We start from the raw sequence: 21879 nt of genomic DNA on the forward strand, positions 1-21879 counted from the left end.
GACAACATAATCATTTGGGCTAAAACTAAATGTAATCTAACTGCAAGAAGTCCTAAATATAAGGTTAAGAGGGAAAAGAAAGATTAAAAAAACCAAAAACATGTGTCCTTCACAGCGGATAAAGAACGATCCATAAAATCAGTCACCAGACACATATGACTTATCCTCGTAGTATCTGTTCTCACTCTCTCCCTTCTTTTCATTGCGCTTCTGCATGCATAATGGAAAATAATAATGACAACGGTACTAGGACGAAAATTGTAAGCAAATGACATGAGGAAACAATACATAATAAAAACATGATACATTGATGGAAAAAATAACTGCGATGATGAGATCCTGTGAGGTAAATAAGGGACAATAGGAAATGAACAAACTGAAAATCACTGAGATTCCAACAAAAATTAGAGGGAGAAGAGGAAAAAATTAGAATAAAAAGATTATTTGATTCGTCAGTCTCCCAATTAAAAAAGAGGAAATACCCGAGATAGATGGACAATTCATGGAAAGTTACAATCATCACTGTAGAAGTGCATCTAACATCTTTCCTTTTTAAACATGCAAGTGCTAGTTGTTGAGATCTGCGGTAATCTGGACAGATGCTTCCTGAATAAATGGGTTCCTATGAGTGCATGCATGACAGAAGGATGCATTAAATCCTTCTTTCTTTAGTAATTCTAAAGTCGCCTCTATATTGTGGTGCCAAGCAGCTTGGTAGTTTGCCAGGCTCAAAACTTCTTAAGGTCTCAAGTTCAAATCCTATTTCTGCAAGAATTCAATTCAAGAAAAAGAAGCACACACAAAAAAGGGACCAATGGTATCACAAATGCACAGAGAGATGCGCACCTTGATCAGAACCTAAGTAACAGAATAGCATAAAAAATAATATGCTTGAATGCAAAACGGACGGAAAAAGATAATTACCTGGTAAGCCTCATGATTTGCTACAATCCTTCCATTTATTGTTGTGATATCTAGAGGACTTTCAAGGATTTGGAAGATGCCCATGCTGATGGGAACAGCATATGGATTGCTATTTTCCTGTATGAAAACCAATCTCAGTGGCCACCTAAATGGTGTAATTCTATATCTGACAAAAGCAAGTTATTGCCTTCTGTTGGCACCAGGGTTGAAATCTATAAGGACCGGAGACTGATTTGGTTAAAAAATGAAGGGTGACCGAATCTGGAAAGCATTCCAGATCTGGCATGAATAATTACTGACCCAAATCTTCCTTTAATCCCCAGATTTCTTGCAACGGATACTTTTTCTTTTTCTCTTTTTTTCACTTTCTCACCTTCTTTCGTTTATAGTTAAGCTTTTATTACCCAAATTATTGTGTTTTATTTTCTTCTTTCTTCCCTTATCTGGAGCATGCCCTGCGTGCTATCCTCTTGCTCTGGTAACTATTTATTTTTCGGTTCTTGCCCTCTGTAATTCAGATTATTCACAATAAAATAAGAGTATTTTTCCCTGAAACTTTTCCTTCAACAGCAACAAAAGCAGAGAACTGTACATAGATCAGAATTTGGTATAAATTGTGCAACCTTGCCTTCTGAAAATCATTATTTTCTGCTATGGTACCATGGACAACTAATGAGATGTTAAATGTTGTGATCTGCACTCAACAGAAATTCAACAATCAGTGCATCACAATAATGGATGTATGAGTAATTACTTAACTACTACTTCTAAAAATATTATAGACAGAAAAGCATTAAAATCAAAATATTATAAAAAGAAAAGCATTAACACTTGATATTGAACCAGAGATCTCTTCAAACAAGGCCAAAATAGCAGCTGCATCTTTGCTACTGAACCTAGCAAGACCAACGCAACTCAGCATTTAGAAGACATGTTTTGCAGCTTTGCTGACAATAATCAAAACATGTCTATTGTCAAACATGCATAAAATAAGCTAACTCACGTGCTGGTTTCATCCCAAGAAAAGGGATATGTTATGAAAGAATGGAAGGACTGTAGTTCCCTCAGGCCCTCCTGCCATACTTATTTTCTCTGGCATTTAAAATAGCCTAACAGTGGCTCAAAACTCAAAAACATGGGAAAAGAAAGATGTCATGAACTAGGTGCCATTCAGTTTACAGTTTAATAGCTTACATAGATTCATAATAGATAGACATCAATTCAATTATTCTCTCCATTAAATGATCATTGATCAAAACAATATTACCCATATGAACAAAGAAAGATTCCAAAATAATTGAACTACGGAGTTTAAGAACTAACCATATCCTTTGAAATCTCCCATGGTGCTCCAATTATAACCTCGTCCACGTGGCGGCATGCTAAAACACTTAGACTTCTCTCATGCAGATTCCTGATTGGGCGATGTGCTCCTCTAGTTGCACTATAAAGCCATTAGCAAAATATGTCAAAATTGTCTAATAATTACTGTATACATGTTTTGACGACGAGAAATCACTTTAAAGAGACAAGGTCCTGGGATAAGACACCAAGGAGGTAAATGACTGACGTTGTTTCTGAATGCCAGGTTGCCACGTATTCAGGTTAAAAATTTGGATGACCGAATGCCATAAAGTAGGCTCCATTGATGACCTAATGCCAGATTGCCAACTATTCAGGGAATTAGATATAATTGTAAGAGTTTATTACTATTAATAAATAGCTATTAAAATTATAAAGTGCATCCATCATCCTGAAGTGCATTCAGTATTCTTAAGTATTTTGTGGTGCATTCGACATCCTAAAGGATGTGGTTAGTACCTTAAATTATATTTTAGTATTTTCAGCACCTTAAAATATTTTTTTAAGTGCACCCATTACCCTAAATTATTTTTTAATGAATCTAGCACCTTAAATTGCTTAGTGTAAAATTGTATTAAAAATATTTTAGAATGCTAAATACATCTTAAAAAATGCTTTAAAGTGTCAGATGCAATACATAATAATTTAAAATACTAGATCCATCTAAAAAAATACTTCATGATGTTAGATGTACTTTCACCATTGAAGTTGTTGAAATTAAATCTCCCAACCCTCTTAGATTAACATACTCATTATAAAAATTCTATCAAGTTTATACATGAAGTCATTAAACATCATCAAATAAAAAAATAATTATAAACTTAACAAAGATCATAAATATTAGATTAATTTTTTGCCGTGAAATATTAGATTAAAATAAAGCTTATGTTGACAACTAAAATAATAATATTATTAGATGCCTTGATCTTCTCTGCAAAAAAATCAAAAAAAAGAAAAAGATAAAATGGGGAAAACAAATGAGAATGTATGTGGTAGTGCAACCTTCCAATAATATAGTACTCTTTTCGTCCCTTATTATAAGATCTAATTTTTTGAATAGATTTGTTTCTTTTTATAAGATCTTTTTTGAATTTGTCTGAACATTTAATGTATTATTACCTATTTTAACCATAGTTTAATGCATTTAATACATTCTCTCTTTTTATTTATCTCACTATTATTCACTCATATCTACCCATTTATATATAGGAATATATTTGGAAAAAAATTACATTTGCTACATATTAATTACTTTTAACTAATTTTAACTATTTTTTTAAATTACACAATTTAGTTAAAAAGATTTTATAATAAGAGACGGAGTAGTACATTTGAAGAGTCAAACTGAACGGTTATTTTCGAGGAATGAGAAAGTAACAATAACGAAAGAGAGAAAATGGCGTTTCGTCAGAAAACGATGAAAAAGCAACAATATGTTTTTGGCTTTTGTGGTGACTATGCATTTATGCTTTGAGTCTTCTTGGTTGGGTCTTATGAGGCTGAATTGGAAAACCAGAATAATGAGTTACCTTGACAAAATTGGAAATGGAAAAAATAAATCTATGTACTATTATTTAGGCACATAATATCATATTTATTATTTAAATTTAAAATTTGGATTGCTTAAAAACTTTAACTCATGATTGATTATTTTTATTTCTATTTAATGGTTAAATTTTTTGAATCTATTTATAATTTTACCCTTGGATTTGATCTATATATTTTTTAAGCTTAAACTTCACTCTTTCTTTACACTGATCTTTAAAAGTTAAGAAATTTTAAAAACAATAACCTTTGAACCTATGATGAATTAGTTATATTTGAATTCATTAGTTGACTATTTTAGATTTATTTTCTACTATATATTCTATATTTTTATTAAGAAGAAAGATTTTAAAATGTTTCACTGGCATGGGCACTCTATTTGACACTTTTTTTAAACTCATTTGACGGTTATTAATAAAGTAAGGTTTAATTGTTAATAAAAAAGCATTCAAATCAGATGATTTTATTTGACAATTATTAAGAAAGAACTGTCAAATAAAATCACATCATTTGACAGTTATTAATCAATAATTGTAAAATATTCTTGAAATATTTGATGCGATCAGAGAATATTTGATGTGTTCTAATTTGACGGTTCGGTTAAATATGATTAAAAGTAACTGCTAAATATTAATAATTAGGAAAATTAGTGAGAAGGACCCAGAAAATATAATATTTAATTTAAAGGATCATAAAAATTATAATTATTTAAAAGAACCAGATAATAACATATAAATTTAAAATTGCTCAATTGCCTCTAACCAAACCTCCTAAATTTCTCTCCCACATTCTGGTTAAAAATTAAAACGACTATGAATTTATAAACTTTATTAAATTAAACAGTATTTCTGTCAAATTTTGTAACTTACTTAAATATCTATTGTATTATTCAGTTACAAAAAAATTAGAATTTTATTTTTAGAATCAGCACAAATTTCGATTGAAATCAAAAGTTAGCCAGTTTTAGTAAAACTTGCGATTCTTTTATAACTTATTATATATGTTAAAAAAAAGGTGACATATGTCTACAAAGTTAAATGAAAAATTGAGTAACTTTAAATAAATAAACAAGAACGCTTGTATAGTTTATTTTTATTTTAGAAGAAATTATGTAATTTTTAAAAAAATAAAAAATACATATAATTTCAATAAAATAGAAAGCAAATAATATATATATCTTTCATGTGAAATTTTGATTACCTCCGCTAGAATTTAGAAAATACTTGTGTATAAGAAAAAAAAAATTGTCAATAAACATTTCCCTGTAATTAAAAATTTTTATGATAAATCACAATAAAAAAAAGTAATAATGAGGTTTTTTTGGGGGGATAATGCATTTTGAACATTTTGATGCACCAATTATTAAGATATATATATATTAAGTAGAAAATTTAATATCTGCTACATTAGTCTATTCTTTGCTTACAGGCTAAACTTTTTTGGGGCGTGCTCCCTTGTTATTTTTGTAAGTGAAATATAATTTTTTTCATCTGCATTAAATCTTTTAATATTTCCTCTTATATTTATCACTTAAGTTTACATAGATAACTAGAAATTTCTCCCCCGTGCGATGCACGGACTAAAATATTTGATTAAATTTTAAATTCTAATAAATTGTATTATTTAAGATAGCTCAAGATTTATTTTTTATAGAAGTATGTTTTTTTTATTCCTTCAGATTGTATTTGAATTCAAGATGTAGAATTTAGGAGAAACATATGAAAACGTAAAATTAATTATTTATCTCTCCATTTAAACCCCAATTGACATATTATTTTATGATACTTCTCATTTAATTTAATATATTCAAATCCCAATTAAGATATTATTAAAATTCAAAATTAATTATTAATTTCTTCATTTGAGCCTCTATTAAAATCTCATTTAATAATGATGCTCCTCATTTAATTCAATATACCCAAATTCCAATCAAAATATTATTCAGATTTTATTATTAATTGAATATATTTAGATCTTATAATATCATACCCGACCCGTTTTAAGGGAATCAGATATTACAAGTTTTCAAGAATATAATTGATTGATGATTGATTGATGATTCTAACAAGATATAAAATAAGTTTGGTTTTTGTTTTGGTGAAAAGACGTTAGCAGACATTAATGTTGATAATATGAATTTAGGCAAAGAAACGTAATGATGAATAAAAAATTGATAAATACTCATGTTAATAATTAAATGAAATATTGATGATATAAATACCAATCTGGATGAGAGAAATGTTGAATTAATAAAGGATATATAAGGACATGGGGATGACGGGTGGTTTTGGTATTAGGTTTAGTTTTTTAAGAAAAACTACAAAGGTAGGACGTAATTTAGGAGGTTTTGTTAGGGGTAATTTATTATTTTTGAATTTATATTTTAGTATTTCGTCCTTCTAAATAATTGTGATTTTTTTGATTCCCTCTAGAAATACTATTTTTTAGGTCCTTCTTCCTAATTTTTCCTAATAATTATGTAGCATTGATTTTATCATTTTGTCGTTTAACGCCTTCCATTTCATGTCCCATCTTCGCCTCTGCCTTTTTCCTTCTCCCTCTCTATATTCTATAACCCAACATCCCTCATTTTCCCTGTATATATAATTAATGAAATTAAAAAAGGATTTTTTTCAACAAAAAAAAAAAAAGTGTGGCACATGGGTGTTTGATATTTAGTAATTAAATTCTTTCCTAATTTTTCAATCACTAATCAATATATTAATAAACCAGAAATCCACAATAAAAATTGGGTACTGATTTGTCATGATAGCAAACAGCTTAATTTGATATTTAGTAATTAAATTCTTTCCTTGAGACTTTATAGTAATTAGGGTTAAGGTGCGCCCAGCACCCCGAACTATTTACCCAGGTGCGTTTAGCTCAAGTAATTTTGGGTACATCCAGCGTCCTAAACTAATTAAAATGGTGCGTTCATATCCCAGGCTAACAGAAATGTTATGTTTAACTGTTATTTTCCTGACTGAGCTTAAAGTTGACCCCAGATATTCTATATGGTAGACACATGGGCACCCGATGTGTATTATTCTTACTCAAAAGTCAATTTATTTAGAAGAAGATGAAGGAAATAAATTCAATTTTGAGTAAGAATAATACATATTAAATGTCTATATGTCTGCCATTTAGAATATCTGAGGTCAACTTTAAGCTGAGTCAGGAAAGTAACAGTTAAACATAACATTTCTGTTAGACTGAGATATGGACGCATCATTTTAATTAGTTTAGGACACTGGATGCACCCAAAATTACTTGAGGCCACTGGACGCACCTGGGTAAATAGTTCAGGGTGCTAGGCGCATCTTAGCCCTAGTAATTATCTCTCTATTTTCTTTTTGGGGTTAGGGGAGGTCAATGATAGCACCAACGTCATAATAGTGTTGCCCTGAAATAAAAAATTCACCAGTATAATATACTCTAGATCAGAACAAGCACAATGGAGGTAAGGTGTCTCAGAAGTTCATAAGCAAAAAGAAATATCAGCCAAGGGGTCTCTCATAAGTTCATAAGCAAAGAGAAATATCAGCCACAGTACCCTAGACAATCCCAGGAAATCATAGCAATAACGGGAATCAAAGAGAGAAATTCCGAAAGCAAAAGGGGGGGGGGGGGGAGAGGGGGACCACAACTTGCTCCAGCACTGGTGACTCAAATGTGTTTGGTTCCTGTCGTGAGGCGTCGTCTTATAGTCTCTAAGGTATGCCATGACTGTGTACAAACAGCGAAGGAGACCGGTGATTTATTAGTGGGGGAGCTTGGGCACAATAATATGCATTTAAATCATGCTGCTGGGAATTCCGAAATGAAGAGGAGATCAAAAAAGAATAGAAAAGAAAAGAAAAGGCAATAGCGTGTAATTAGTTTTTACTGTGAATTAACATTGACATGACTCTAAATATTGAGCATGAACATTGTAGATGATGGGTGTTTCAGAGGAGTACCTTTGGGTCTGGTATCTTCTTTTGCCCGCTGGAAGGCTTATAGGTTTTGCCCTTTTCTTTTGGGAACACATCATGGGTTTCGCCTGGTTGTTGGCCAGAACTGTGTACAAACGGCGAAGGAGATCGGTGATTTGTTAGTTTGGGGGCTTGGGCACAGTGATATAATCGGCATTTTGTTTGTAAATTTTGCTGAAATGAAAGAGAAAAAGACGAGGCAGTGGTGACAGTGGTAGTATGTGCTCTGACAGGCTAAAGTGGTTCATGTCTTGAATGAGTTTTTAATTTGTTAAAAAAAATTATCAGACATAAAACTCATTCTCCTCCTAAATAACTTTTTTAAAAACTCAAACTCGTTCTTGTGACGAATGAGTTAGAGAGTATTTAGATAGAAACCAAACTATGGTTTCAGAAGTGTTTTTACGGTTTACGAAATAATTATATACAAGAATTTGTCTCGTTTTATGAAAAAGTGCTTCTGAAATCATGATTTAGAGATTGTCAAACACCCCATGAGTATAGCATTTAGGAAAATACTTTTCACAATAGAGCATCATGATAATTTATTTTGCTGGGTGTAGCATTTTGATAACAATCCCGAAAATCTTGACCGCTCCACTTGCATCAGGCGTTGGCAAACATTAACCGAAACTTTCAGCTTCCAAGCCAACTTCTCTGATTTTTTGAGACTATGCCGCGCCAAAAAAAAAAAAGAAGTTCTTATGGGTCGCCAAGTCCAAGCGTTGACGACGTGCATTGTAGAACACGCGTGGACGCACCCATCCTGACCGGAACCCCGCTTATTGCAACATAACCCCCAAAAAAAAAAAAAAAAAAGAATTGCAAGCTCATGGGATGTCCCTCTGAGCCCTTTTTAAGTAAGAAAATGTGTTAACCAGGGATCTAAAAAATGATTCTTAGTTCTTACTGCACAGCTTAGCTCCGAGAACAGAGAAAGTTGTCCAAATCCAATCGAAGAATTTGAAAACAACAGAGGGCAAAGCAAAGAAACAAGAAGAATACCTGGTCATAGATCTGAATAGGAAACAGGAGTTGCCGAGAATGTGATACAAAAGGAAGAAGAAAGACGGCCTCAAGATTTTGATCAGACTTGGGGCGAAAAGTCAGGTCAGCTAGCCACTGAGGAGCATGGTACTTTGGCGAATAAGGGTGCACTTTATGGTCATTTTATGGGCGGAGCAACTGGGTCGGGTTCACGTACGGACAGGTTCGAAGGCGACAGTTCTACTGGCCATGCATTGACGATAAGGGCGGTAACAAAGCGGGGCAGAGGACCACATGGAGCCACATGTATGGCAGGAGGTCTTCGCATTAACGCCGAAACCAAAGCACCAGATTTTATCCCGTGCTAAAATCAGGGATTTAAGTACAACTTAGTAAAGTGTGAATATACGTCTTTGCGTCTAATGAGATACACTTAAAACAACTGAAAGTCGCCCTATTTTCATTTGCAAACTCAGCTATTATTCGTACAAGGCAGCAAGAAAGCTGAACGTCTGAATGAAAATCTCGGCTACTCCACTTGCATCAGGCGTTGGCAAACATTGACCGAAACTTCCAGTTTGTTCCTTCCCGTTTACTCCTAATTTCGTATTCATAAGCTGTCGTCGACCACCTTCCGCGTTCAATTTTTGGTGTGATTCTACTTTTTCCGTTAACTTGATACTCTGTTGCTTTTTGTGTTCCATTGATGCTATTTGTGTGATTTGGGTGGTTACCATATGTTGTTTAATGGGTGGCCAAGAAAGACGAGTCTTTCCACAACAATAAGTGTATTTGTGTGCGTGTGGGTTTCCAGTTTTGATGACGGAAGAAGGATGAGCAAGTAGATTGTGTTAGTTGGTGTTTAAAACTAGGCATTCGGGAAAATGTAGTGACCGTGTTCCTCTCTTCTGCTTGCTGAGAAATTTTTTCCCATATATTGAGGGCCTGTTTGGATGTATCTTCAAACCATGGTTTGGAGACCCAAACCATGGTTTGGAGAAAATACCATCCAAACAACATCAGAAAATATAAAACCATAGATTGAGGTCAAACCATGATTTGGAACCCCAAAACCATGGTTTCACCGAAAGTAGTTGGGAGTTGCTTCTGACTTAAATTATTGGAACGTTTGGCATGAGTCCATGGCAGATGACAGAACAATCCCCAATAATTGATGCCTTCAGCTCTTCATTCCTCGGTCCTTCACTCTTCACTCTTCAGAACGCCTTCCTGCTGTGCTCTTTCTCCATCACAAGGATAATTTAATATTATGTTTTATAAATATATATATACACATATTAATTAATTATTAATTATATTATCTTATATATTATTAATTATGTTAGTAAAAATTATTTTATTAACAATTTTATTTCTTCAAATCAAAATATATTATAAAATATATTCCTTATATAATTATCATATTAACTTATGTTCCTTTTAGTAATTTGCATATGTAAAAAGTGTTTCTGGTAACAACTATCCAAACACTCCCACTTCTCAGAATCACTTTTTCACAGAATTTATTCTTTCCAAAATCTATTTTCCAGAAATTATTCTTCAAACTATGGTTTGGTTTCATCCAAACACCCCTTGAGTCTTACAACTTCATGGCTAGCATTTGAAATTGCCGTTGGTTCTGCTTCCTCATCTTCAGCTACTTATCGGAGCCGAATTTTTCTAAGAGGCACTTGCAAGAATCATTTGATATCAAAGGACTGGTTTTGATGGGTAATAAAAACCGTTGATCTAGACATCATTGCATTCACCTTTATAATTCGTGGAGACTTATTTCCTGTTGCTTGATTGCTTTCGATGAAGGAAGTTGGTGTTACCGGGAAAGCCCATGCATTCAAATGGATCCATAATAATTGTATGAAACATAACTATGGCTTGAGAATCCCACATTCCATTATTTTCTGGACTGTAGACTTATTTGTTATGATTATATAAAAAATGTTTTATTTTTTAACCATAAATCCATTATTCACACTTCAGTTCATTTCTACCATAATAATTATATATGATTGATATATTATGCCTGGCGTTCTATAATATTTATCCAAGCTTGCGAACTCTCACATAACCACCTAATAAAAAATTAAAATATCAAATTACTGATTAAGATAATAATTTTAAATAGTTATATAATTTTTGCATAATATGTAAATATAATAATTTCTAATTTTCTTAAAAACATATAAAAAAAGATATTGTGCAAAATAAAAAAATCAATTTAAAATCAAATTGAATTTAGAATTTATCTTTTAACGAAATTTTTGAAACTTGCTTATTATTACATTCATGCTTTGTCTGTAGAATTTTGCACGGGTTGACTTTTATAAATGAATGCTGAGGACCTTTTCAAAGTTGGCTTGCGAAGGCCATTTCAGTTGCTTGGTATTGACCTAATGGTCAGCATCATAATTTTTTCAGTCGTACATTCCTATGGGAACTGAAAGATTGCATTGCATATCATGGTAGCCTTTTTAATGTCCCGTGTTCTGCCATGCGACTGTGTAGCTATCTGTTTTATCCGTCTCAATCTCCCTGTGGGTGAACTCTTAACATGCATGTGTCTTTTGGGATGCAGGCTTTTACGAGACTCGAACCGCATATTATGCATGGAGGGGTGCCAAAGGATACAGTTTTTCTGCCATTCCTGCTTATTAGGGCTGTACAATGCAACTCTCTTTCTTTTGATATCTGTTTGCTAGACTTGTCTTAAATTATGGATGGTAAAACACCTTATAGAAATGCAGTTTTCTTTCTCACGTGGTTCAATAACGCAGCATCCAGCTGTAAAATCCTATGCATAGCTTTCCAATTCCACTGGATTGGTCATAATTCCGCTCATCAAAATAAAACTGGCGGCATGAGAAATCCACAGAAATGTAAAATTCATATAATTGCTTTCCAAGACCAAAGGTGTTTTTTAACTGCTTCCCCCTGTATTACGCGAGAAAAGTCTTAAACCATATCCGGAGTGTTGATCTGCTTAATATGTTGACCAAGAAAATATGTGTTTAATATGGGATTAACTTTTCCTTATGACCAGTGCAACAGTAGGAGGAGCCAGGTCCATTGAATTTAGCAGTAGCCAGCCACCACAGCTCAAACGTCATTTCCACTCAAATACAGACAAAATAATAAGGGAAAATGACATTGAGGTCCCATGGAGAACAAAATACATCAAATTGGTCCCCTGAAATCTGATAATTTTTTTCAAGTCCCAAAGGGACTTGGATGCAATTTTAGAATCTTCAAATGACTTATTTGCCCTTACTCATGATTTCCCATTCGAAATTTTTTTGGATGGACCATTCGAAATTGCTGAGACTGAATTTGAAACCCCGACCGAAGAAATCGTCTGGCGCCTTCATCTTGTCCGAAATCCTTCGTGCTGAGAATTCGGCCACAACCCACCGTGCTGCTTCAAATCTACTCACAACCCACCGGAAATCGTGACCGAAGTCCTTGAAAGCCTGCCGTGGTGGCTCTGTTTTGGCGGAGCGAAGTCTCGGTTTTGGAAGTGAAGCGGAGCAAAGTGCTGGCGTCTCCGTTCATCAGTGTTTGAAGCAAAGTGGAGGTCGTCCTGGTGTTTGAAGTGAAGTGCTGGCGTCTCCCTGTAGTGAAGACCGAAACCGAGGTTGGAATCATCCTCGTCGTCGGAGGTTGGAATCATTGTAGTGAAGACCGAAACGGAAGTCTGAAAGCATCGTCGGAGGTTGGAATCATTGTTGTCACGGTAAGCAATAAAGCAATGGATTTTTGTGTTTGAGTTTGGTGTGTTTGAGTTTGGTATTTGGTCATTGTTCGTTGTTGTAGCTCTGTTCGGCAATGTTCAAACTTTCAGGAGCCATAATGATTGAAAAAGAGAATTACTTCAAATTGGATAACTGATTATTTGAACCTTTGTGATGGCTTCATATGTGGAACTTTGTTTGGTTTTTGATGGCTTCATATGTGGAACTTTGTTGTTCGGTAACCTTACGATACAAATTACAGGGCACATGCATTAGCTTGTATGATGAAATACCAGGGAAAATCCAGCCGTGATTCACCCACCCGCCTTTATGTCTGTGTTTTTAGATCCTTGTATTAAACAAATATTACCCTCCACTTTGAACAACAACAATCAATATGCAGGGCATGGACACAATAAATTTGTATACCATTTAATTAGTGAATTGATAGTATTGAAAAAAGGAAGACATTACCTTTCAGCAAGCATAGCTGATCCTTCTTCGAACAGTTCCTCCACTATATTTATAGTCGAAAGCTTTGTGCTTTTATGTAGTTTGTATATGATTTAAAACAAGTAGCAAAATAGGAAACTAGGAAAATAATTGCTTGATTTTTATATGATGATATCTTTGAACGTAGCCTCTTAAAAGAAATAATTTTGGCATGATTGATGGTTTTATTTACAGAAATGGATTTAGTGTTGTTTGATCCATCACCTTTAATTTGATTCATCATTTGTTATCATGCCACATCATCAAATAAGTGTCAGAATTTTTTTTCTTTGTTTCGTAGTGTTTTTAAATCAATTTTCTTTTCTATATCTAGGAAGCTCTGCATCTCTGTAAAAGTTTACTAGGAATTCAAAAAGAATTGAAATTCAATGCATTGGTCTTGTTTTGTAGGTTAAGAAGATGAGGAAGGATGGAACCAACAAAAGTGCACAACAAAGAAGCTGTAATTTTTCTGGGTATGCCTTATTCACAGAGGAATTCCATGTTGTGTTACTTGAATTCATGTTGTTGACAACTTACATCAACAAATTCATTGACAAGTCGTAGTGCAATGATTGACAAGTCATTACAGGTCTAGTGACAACTCAGGGTGCAGGTAATGACAACTAAAATGACAGTACAATGTAACATGCCAATTCATAGCCAACTTTCATTTACACCTTCATATACATGAAACTACACTTATTTCACATCCCATCCCAAAAAAAACATAAGGGTTGCATGTCATAATGAAACTAACCAGTGGTGTGTATCTATTTACAAAAAATTTCCTTCACACCCATTTACAAAATATTCTCTTCACATCCATATACAAAAAATAGCTGACTTTAATATGTTCTCAGTTGGGATTTGGGTTCTTGCATGTCTTGGCAGTGTGTCCAGGCTCTTTGCATCTTCCACAATGATAAACCTTCTTATTTTGGAACTGAGATTCTATCCTATTAATCCTTGGCCTTCATGGAGGCCTTTTGGTTATCGGTGGATGCAAGAATGTTTGGGTCAGCATATGACTCACAGTAGGTGCATCAGGCTGTGGGCAATCATGTGTTGCAATTGGCTTCATGCTATTTGCATATATTTTCTCCTGTGTGGACAATTTGTAACAATCATCTACATAATCATACATACTATGGTGAACTAGTTTGATTACTGCACAAGCATGTGGACAAGGTATTCCACTCATTTGCCATGCCAAACATGTGCATCTGTGAGAAATCAGATCAACAGCAACATAGATGATGCGTCCCTCACATATTGTCTGCACCGAAATATGGTCATCACCATAATATGTTGCCTCCATATACGCACCTCTTGCTATTTGTTCCGACAACTTTGATTCAATATTGGGTCCTACACCATTTTTCCAGCTTTTCATCCCCATTTTGCTAGCAACCATCTTCTTGGCCAACTTCTCTTGATGCTCTTGTATCAAAACCGGCAAGGCGTGCTTCCTTTCTTTCAACATCCATGCATTAAAAGACTCAGTAAGATTATTGGTGATGTTATCCCATCTCTTAAAAGGAAATTTACTTTGCGCCCATCTATCCACATTCCCATGAGATTCAGCGCATTGTGCCAATTGAGGACTAAACAATCTTAAATTTCCCATTGCAACATTAAACTCATTATCATGCCTTGCATATGCAATTCCATCAAGTAAATTAAGTGCATTCTCCTTGTTATTTCCTGAGGTCCGTCTCACACCTCTATTGATTTTCACATACTGCACACTATAATTTTCTTTCACATGTCGATAGCAAAAAGCATGTCTATCACCATCAAATACTGTCTTGACAGCACCAATAATAGCATTACTCCGATCTGAGACAATTGTCACTTGTGCTGATCTGGTTATCTCTTTCAGATTCTGTAGATACCAAGTCCATTCATCATTTGTTTCCCCACTAACAGTACCATATGCTAAAGGAAACAACTCATTGTCTGCATCAAATGCACAAGCTGATAATAAAGTTCCTTTGTAAGGACCACTCAAATGACATCCATCTATATAAATAATTGGTCTGCAACCTTCCACAAAGCCTTTAATTGAGCATCCATATGCAATGAATAGCCTCTCAAATCGGTTGCTATCTGAGCCTTCACATCTTGCAACTGTGTCAGGATCAGTTTCCATGAGTCTCTCACACATCCAATGGATTACCTTATAAGAATCTTCTACTCGACCATGTAATTCCATTAGTGCTCTCTTCCTAACCCTATATGCTTGAGTATAGTTCAATTGCACTCCATATTCTTTATACAAGTCCTTTTTGATTTCATTAGGACTCTTGTCAACATTGCACCTCAAGTTATCAATCACAATTGAAGCAGCTAAATTTGACCTTCCTGAGTGAGGTACAATTAAGTTGTCCTGTGCATGATGAATGTGTTCACTTTTGTACGTTCTGATAGTTAAAAACTCAGTATCTTGATGTGCTCCCATTGAATATACACCCATATACCATGGACAACCATCAACCTTGCACTTCACAATGATCTTTTGCTGATTATTCTTAATGAAAACGTACGAAAACTTCTGCCATAAGCTGTACTTGTATAATGTTTTTCAGAGAGTAGTGGCATTTGAAAATATTTGTCCTTCTCCAATAATCAAATCCTTCCATTTTGTGGAATTCATTTGTGGTGTAGGTGTTGGGATCATTTCAACAGCACAAGGAATTGATTGTGGCTCTCCAATCACATCAAATAAGGTAGGTGGAGACATAGATAATTCATTGACACCTCCAAATGATTGATCAATCCTGTAAAAAATGACAAGTCAGGGTGTATGTATTGACAAGTTGGTAGCAATACAGTAACAACTGACATACTAAGAAATCACAATAACAGTTTTCTTAAACTATATTTACACATCTTGCTCCTCCATTGTATTATCTCTTGTTGCTTCTATGTGGTCCTCATTTTCATTTTCTTCAACATACACATGACCACTTTCTTCATTGAACTTTATCAAATGTTCCACCCCATCATCATCTACCAACTCCACAAAAGTTTTTTTTATCAAATACAACAGAGAATTTCAGAAGAAATGAGTTGCTTTTTTTCCAGCAATTGATGATATAATTTCTTTCAATTCTTCATAACTTGTGCCCTCCTTTACATTGGTTGTTCTTACACTACCTCTCACATATCTCATATTATCTTCTCCATCATTTATAAACTTTCCCCCTATGTGAACAAAGCAAAATAGATGTTTTCCAGACGTAGTCGCCATCAGTAACTTAAACCTGCATCAACCAGTACGCAACTGTCATTGACAACTTAAGGAGCTACATTGACAAGTGTAGCGGCACACATTGACAACAATCGCGGCCTGATTGACAACACAATCCCATTTCGTGCTAAGAGTTTCTACCCTCACTAACCTTCATCTTTTTCTTCCTTTGCCACTAAACTAACGTCAGAACAGAGGAAAACCACCCAAAAACAAAGCACCCATTATCATTCTACACACCCAACTTAAATCACAACACACACCAACCAAAAACACAGCTTTTCCATTCATTAACTTCTGAATCCTAAACCAAAAACAAAAGCTTTGAAATACCATCAGTAACTTAAACCTGCATCAACCAGCACGCAACTGTCATTGACAACTTAAGGAGCTACATTGACAAGTGTAGCAGCACACATTGACAACAATCGCGGCCTGATTGACAACACAATCCCATTTCGTGCTAAGAGTTTCTACCCTTACTAACCTTTATCTTTTTCTTCCTTTGCCACTAAACTAACGTCAGAACAGAGGAAAACCACCTAAAAACAGAGCACCCATTATCATTCTACACACCCAACTTAAATCACAACACACACCAACCAAAAACACAGCTTTTCCATTCATTAACTTCTGAATCCTAAACCAAAAACAAAAGCTTTGAAATACCATCAGTAACTTAAACCTGCATCAACCAGCACGCAACTGTCATTGACAACTTAAGGAGCTACATTGACAAGTGTAGCAGCACACATTGACAACAATCGCGGCCTGATTGACAACACAATCCCATTTCGTGCTAAGAGTTTCTACCCTCACTAACCTTCATCTTTTTCTTCCTTTGCCACTAAACTAACGTCAGAACAGAGGAAAACCACCTAAAAACAGAGCACCCATTATCATTCTACACACCCAACTTAAATCACAACACACACCAACCAAAAACATAGCTTTTCCATTCATTAACTTCTGAATCCTAAACCAAAAACAAAAGCTTTGAAATACCATCAGTAACTTAAACCTGCATCAACCAGCACGCAACTGTCATTGACAACTTAAGGAGCTACATTGACAAGTGTAGCGGCACACATTGACAACAATCGCGGCCTGATTGACAACACAATCCCATTTCGTGCTAAGAGTTTCTACCCTCACTAACCTTCATCTTTTTCTTCCTTTGCCACTAAACTAACGTCAGAACAGAGGAAAACCACCTAAAAACAGAGCACCCATTATCATTCTACACACCCAACTTAAATCACAACACACACCAACCAAAAACACAGCTTTTCCATTCATTAACTTCTGAATCCTAAACCAAAAACAAAAGCTTTGAAATACCATCAGTAACTTAAACCTGCATCAACCAGCACGCAACTGTCATTGACAACTTAAGGAGCTACATTGACAAGTGTAGCGGCACACATTGACAACAATCGCGGCCTGATTGACAACACAATCCCATTTCGTGCTAAGGGTTTCTACCCTCACCAACGTTCATCTTTTTCTTCCTTTGCCACTAAACTAACGTTAGAACAGAGGAAAACCACCCAAAAACAGAGCACCCATTATCATTCTACACACCCAACTTAAATCACAACACACACCAACCAAAAACACAGCTTTTCCATTCATTAACTTCTGAATCCTAAACCAAAAACAAAAGCTTTGAAATACCATCAGTAACTTAAACCTGCATCAACTAGCACGCAACTGTCATTGACAACTTAAGGAGCTACATTGACAAGTGTAGCGGCACACATTGACAACAATCGCGGCCTGATTGACAACACAATCCCATTTCATGCTAAGGGTTTCTACCCTCACTAACCTTCATCTTTTTCTTCCTTTGCCACTAAACTAACGTCAGAACAGAGGAAAACCACCCAAAAACAACCCAAAAACAGAGCACCCATTATCATTCTACACACCCAACTTAAATCACAACATACACCAACCAAAAACACAGATTTTCTATTGATTAACTTGTGAATCCCATCTCCAAAACCACCCACAAGCAACCCAAAAACACAAAAACGATTTTTTGATTTCCCATTTCCAAACAAAAGCACAATCTGTCAAGAAAGCTAGGAGAGAAGAGGAAAGAAAGTTTCACACCTGAAAGTTTGTGGAGATTCACATGGAAGCTCTTTGGAGTTCACTAATGGTAATAGAGAGGATATTTCATCATCAATGGCTCCTTCCCTCTTTCCCAATGTCTTCTTTCTCAAGCATATTGCGCGGGAACTCTCAACCAAATGAAATGCTGCTTCTTCGTTTCTGATGGCTTAGGGCAGGGCAAGAGAGTAATTTACAGATTCTAAAAATTGCATCTAAGTCCCTTTGGGACTTCAGAAAAATTATGACATTTCAGGGGACCTTTTTGCTGTATTTTGGCTTCTGTGGGACCTCAATGTCATTCTCCCAAATAATAATCATCATGATAAATTATGCTTCCATATGCTTCCGTACCAACCTTGTATTTTGAATACTCACTAGTGTCAGCAGGGGTATGTGAGATAGATATTATCGAATAGCATCTTTCAAAAAGAGATATGAACATGAGGCTTTCGATAAAACAGTGTTTTCTGAATTACCTAAGGCCAATAAGCAAATAGAAAATGACAAATCCATGGATATTTAAACTCGAGTTCGGAGGAAAAGCAGTGTTTTCTTTTATGGAACAATAGGGGATCCTTTCGAACGGCTTGTTACAGTAGGAAGGTCTTGTATGTTGAATTTAAGTTATCAAGTGTATGATAAAATACATGGACGCTCTGGTGGACATTATGCTCTTGTTTAGGAAAGAACTCCTTACTGTGCGTGATGATGTCCTCTCCCATTTGATGTCACTGAACAAAATGAACTTATCAATTACAAGCGTAGGATGCTACCCTTCACAAAGTTAGAACATTACTTGTAATCTTGAATTGTTTATGTAATTAAAACGAAAGGCGATTCAGAGCTTAGAAATGTAACTTCGTCTTGTTTTCCGGATATCAAATATACCTGTCCAATGCAGTCACAAATTTACCCTGCAAGTGATTGTTGTAATAACAATGCTAACTTCAATTTTTCATCTGGCCTTTTTTAACTCTTTTTTTTATTTGTGGCCATTAACTCCATTTACTGAACATTTATCAATATTTGTCTATGCATTGATTCCTTGTGGTAAAAAGAATTCAAGCAGGGTTTTTTATTTGGATCACATTTTTGGGTTCTTGGTACTGAATGAATGAGTACATATGGGTGTATATTGAAAAATTGAAGATTTTTTGCAGTAGTGGTATTGTTCAATCACTGAAAGAAGCAGCCTTTAATCCAAGTTACAGTGTGAAATTTCATTGGGTCTCATCCAAAGGCATCTGAGCATTGCTTGGTTTAAATGAAGATGATGGATCATGGTTAAAAATATTCACCATGCTTCCAAATGAATTGGACAAGACATGTATTATTAAGTATGTGTACTTGGAAGCGGGAATTTTTACCCCACCCCTTTTATCATCTTTGGATGTTGTATAGGGTATTATGCTTGTGACTTTAACAATTTTGATTAATTAGATTATAAGTAAGAGACGTGATATTTTATGGGTTATTATTTCCAGCTATTTTCTGACACTCCATGATGGTACTCTCCTCTTCTCTATGAAAATATTTGGCTAGAATGTTGATGTGATGTGAGCATCTGCACTTTTATGAACTATCATGTATCTCATGACTTGTGGTTTACCATATGATCTTGTTGCTTCTCAAGTATTTGTTAAAGAAAGTGGTTTTGAAATTTGACAGGGGGTGAAGCAAATACTATGTCGGAAGAGAAACTTTCCCCTGCATTTTGATTCTGAGTCACAATCTTGCTTGAATGAAAACATGAGGTTTACTGTAATTTCCAGATTACTCCCTTGTCGCCACAATCTGCCCAGTACATGTGCACTTGGGAATTCTCGTGCATTCCAACCTAATTTTGTACCCAGAGATCCAAAAGCCAAACCAAAAAAGTACAAAATTCCTCAATTTTATGATCCATATGGTCCCAGACCTCCCCCCTCAGAGAAAGTTGTTCAGCTTGCAGAGCGAATAGCAGCACTGCCTTATGAAGAACGCCGTCAAATTATGCCTGTTTTGGGAGAAAGACTAAGGCTTCCGAAGTTGCAGCCAATTTCAACTAAAGGCTTGGACTTGGCTCCACAAAATGGTGCTGCTGGACCGAAGGCTGAGAATTTTCCTGTAGGTAGATATTGTTAGAGCTTACTGTTTGTATTGTTGACAGTTAAAATTGCAGTTTGTCCTGGAGGTCAATCTTTTTAAATGGTTCTGTGATGAACTCAAAAATTATATCAGCTGGTTACCAGCTGTATTCTTACACTCCATGATTCTCCTGCGCATGACTATTCCATGGTAGTTATTTGATCTTGTATTAGTTAATTTTTTTTCAAGTTCTAGATCTATAATGGGTCTATTTGGATTGACAGTGGAAAAAGCAGCTCATTTGCAATCTGATTTTTTAAAAAATAAGATTGGGTAAAAGTTAAATTGGATAAGGTGAATTATATTTGTATTGGAGTTTAAAAAAGTTCGTTTGTAAAAATGAGATTGGTAAAAAGTTGTTTGGATTATAATTGAGTAAAAGTAAGTTTGTTTGAGTAAAAGAAATAAGACCCACATTTTGTCTTTCTCTCTCCACTTTTCCAACTCTATAAGGTGCAATTTTTAACTTTTGACTTAAATATGTGCTTTTGACATAAGTTCTTAATTTTTTAAGGTCTTCCAAACATATTCAAACATATTAAAAGCCACTCAAACGTGACTCCAAAGAGGCACAATAAGTCAAAACATGAGATAAGCCCTTGAGTATCATAATTGTTTGGACTACTAAACCTCTTTCTCTTTTCCCCTGTAGGGAAAACAGGAAAAATATTTTGGAGGTAGGGATTGGTTCATCCATGTCTGATTTTTTTTTGGTTCCCTGCATGTTCAGCAGGCTTGGGTTGAAATATTTGATTAATGCTAATTCATGTTCATTTCTGTTCATGGCTCTTATTTATTTTATTTCCCCAAGTCTACAAGCTTGTTTCGTTGTTTTCCTTTTAGATGCCTTGCTACTATTTTATGGAGATATTCTTTATCGTTTATTTGTAGGGCAATTAGAGCACACGAAGCTTAAATATCAAGTTTTGCTCTCAATTTAATTTTCTATACCGTTAATTCTTCTTAATTAGCTGGGCAGCACCTAACTCACTTACAACTTAATCCATCAACTATGACTCGCTGTAACTCAACTCTTATACTTTTGACTCGTTTGTAACTTAACGTCTAATCTTTTCATATTTAATAATTTAATCCTCATCATATATAATTTTTTTTGACTCATTAAATAATTATCCTACATGTTAAAAAATTACTTTAACACCATTGAAAATTGGAAATATGTCGTCCAAATCAGCTCAGGTGTGAATAGAAAATAGAATCTTGCCGGATTTCTTCTCCGCCCAACTCGAAGTTGAAAAGGCAACCCATGCGGGAGAATTTATATAGTAATGAATTAATCTTGGGTCTGGAGAATTTCTCTTGTGGGATTTGAGCTTGAGATCAT

The 21879-nt window shown here is 34.8% G+C and overlaps 2 protein-coding genes across 2 annotated transcripts; one reads left to right on the top strand and one right to left on the bottom strand.

Moving 5' to 3' along the window:
- Positions 1-94: 94 nt before the first annotated feature.
- Positions 95-2570, bottom strand: LOC114737536 (ethanolamine-phosphate cytidylyltransferase-like). Its single transcript, XM_028925489.1, has 5 exons — positions 2455-2570; positions 2248-2368; positions 1553-1618; positions 925-1041; positions 95-210 (listed from the first exon to the last, which is right to left on the bottom strand). The coding sequence occupies exons 1-5, from the start codon at positions 2568-2570 to the stop codon at positions 139-141; spliced, it is 492 nt and encodes a 163-aa protein (XP_028781322.1). The 3' UTR covers positions 95-138.
- Positions 2571-20156: 17586 nt separating this feature from the next.
- LOC114737546 (uncharacterized) lies at positions 20157-20531 on the top strand. Its single transcript, XM_028925498.1, has one exon. It carries the CDS (start codon positions 20157-20159, stop codon positions 20529-20531), a length of 375 nt encoding a protein of 124 aa, XP_028781331.1.
- The last annotated feature ends 1348 nt before the right edge of the window (positions 20532-21879 follow it).

This window comes from Neltuma alba, unplaced genomic scaffold, assembly GCF_004799145.2.
Source record: "Neltuma alba isolate B1F8T4 unplaced genomic scaffold, ASM479914v2 tig00002777_pilon, whole genome shotgun sequence".
In the NCBI taxonomy this organism is placed as follows: Eukaryota; Viridiplantae; Streptophyta; class Magnoliopsida; order Fabales; family Fabaceae; genus Neltuma; species Neltuma alba.

Bases quoted from the DNA above. Each gene is read 5' to 3' on its own strand.
- LOC114737536 (XM_028925489.1), bottom strand. From the start codon at position 2,570: ATGGAGCCTACTTTATGGCATTCGGTCATCCAAATTTTTAACCTGAAT. The intron at 1,619-2,247 runs GTTAGTTCTTAA...TGTTGAGTGCAG, and splicing joins GGGAGATTTCAAAGGATATG to ATCACAACATTTAACATCTC. The intron at 211-924 runs GTAATTATCTTT...TTATGCATGCAG, and splicing joins CAAATCATGAGGCTTACCAG to AAGCGCAATGAAAAGAAGGG.
- LOC114737546 (XM_028925498.1), top strand. From the start codon at position 20,157: ATGAGGTTTACTGTAATTTCCAGATTACTCCCTTGTCGCCACAATCTG.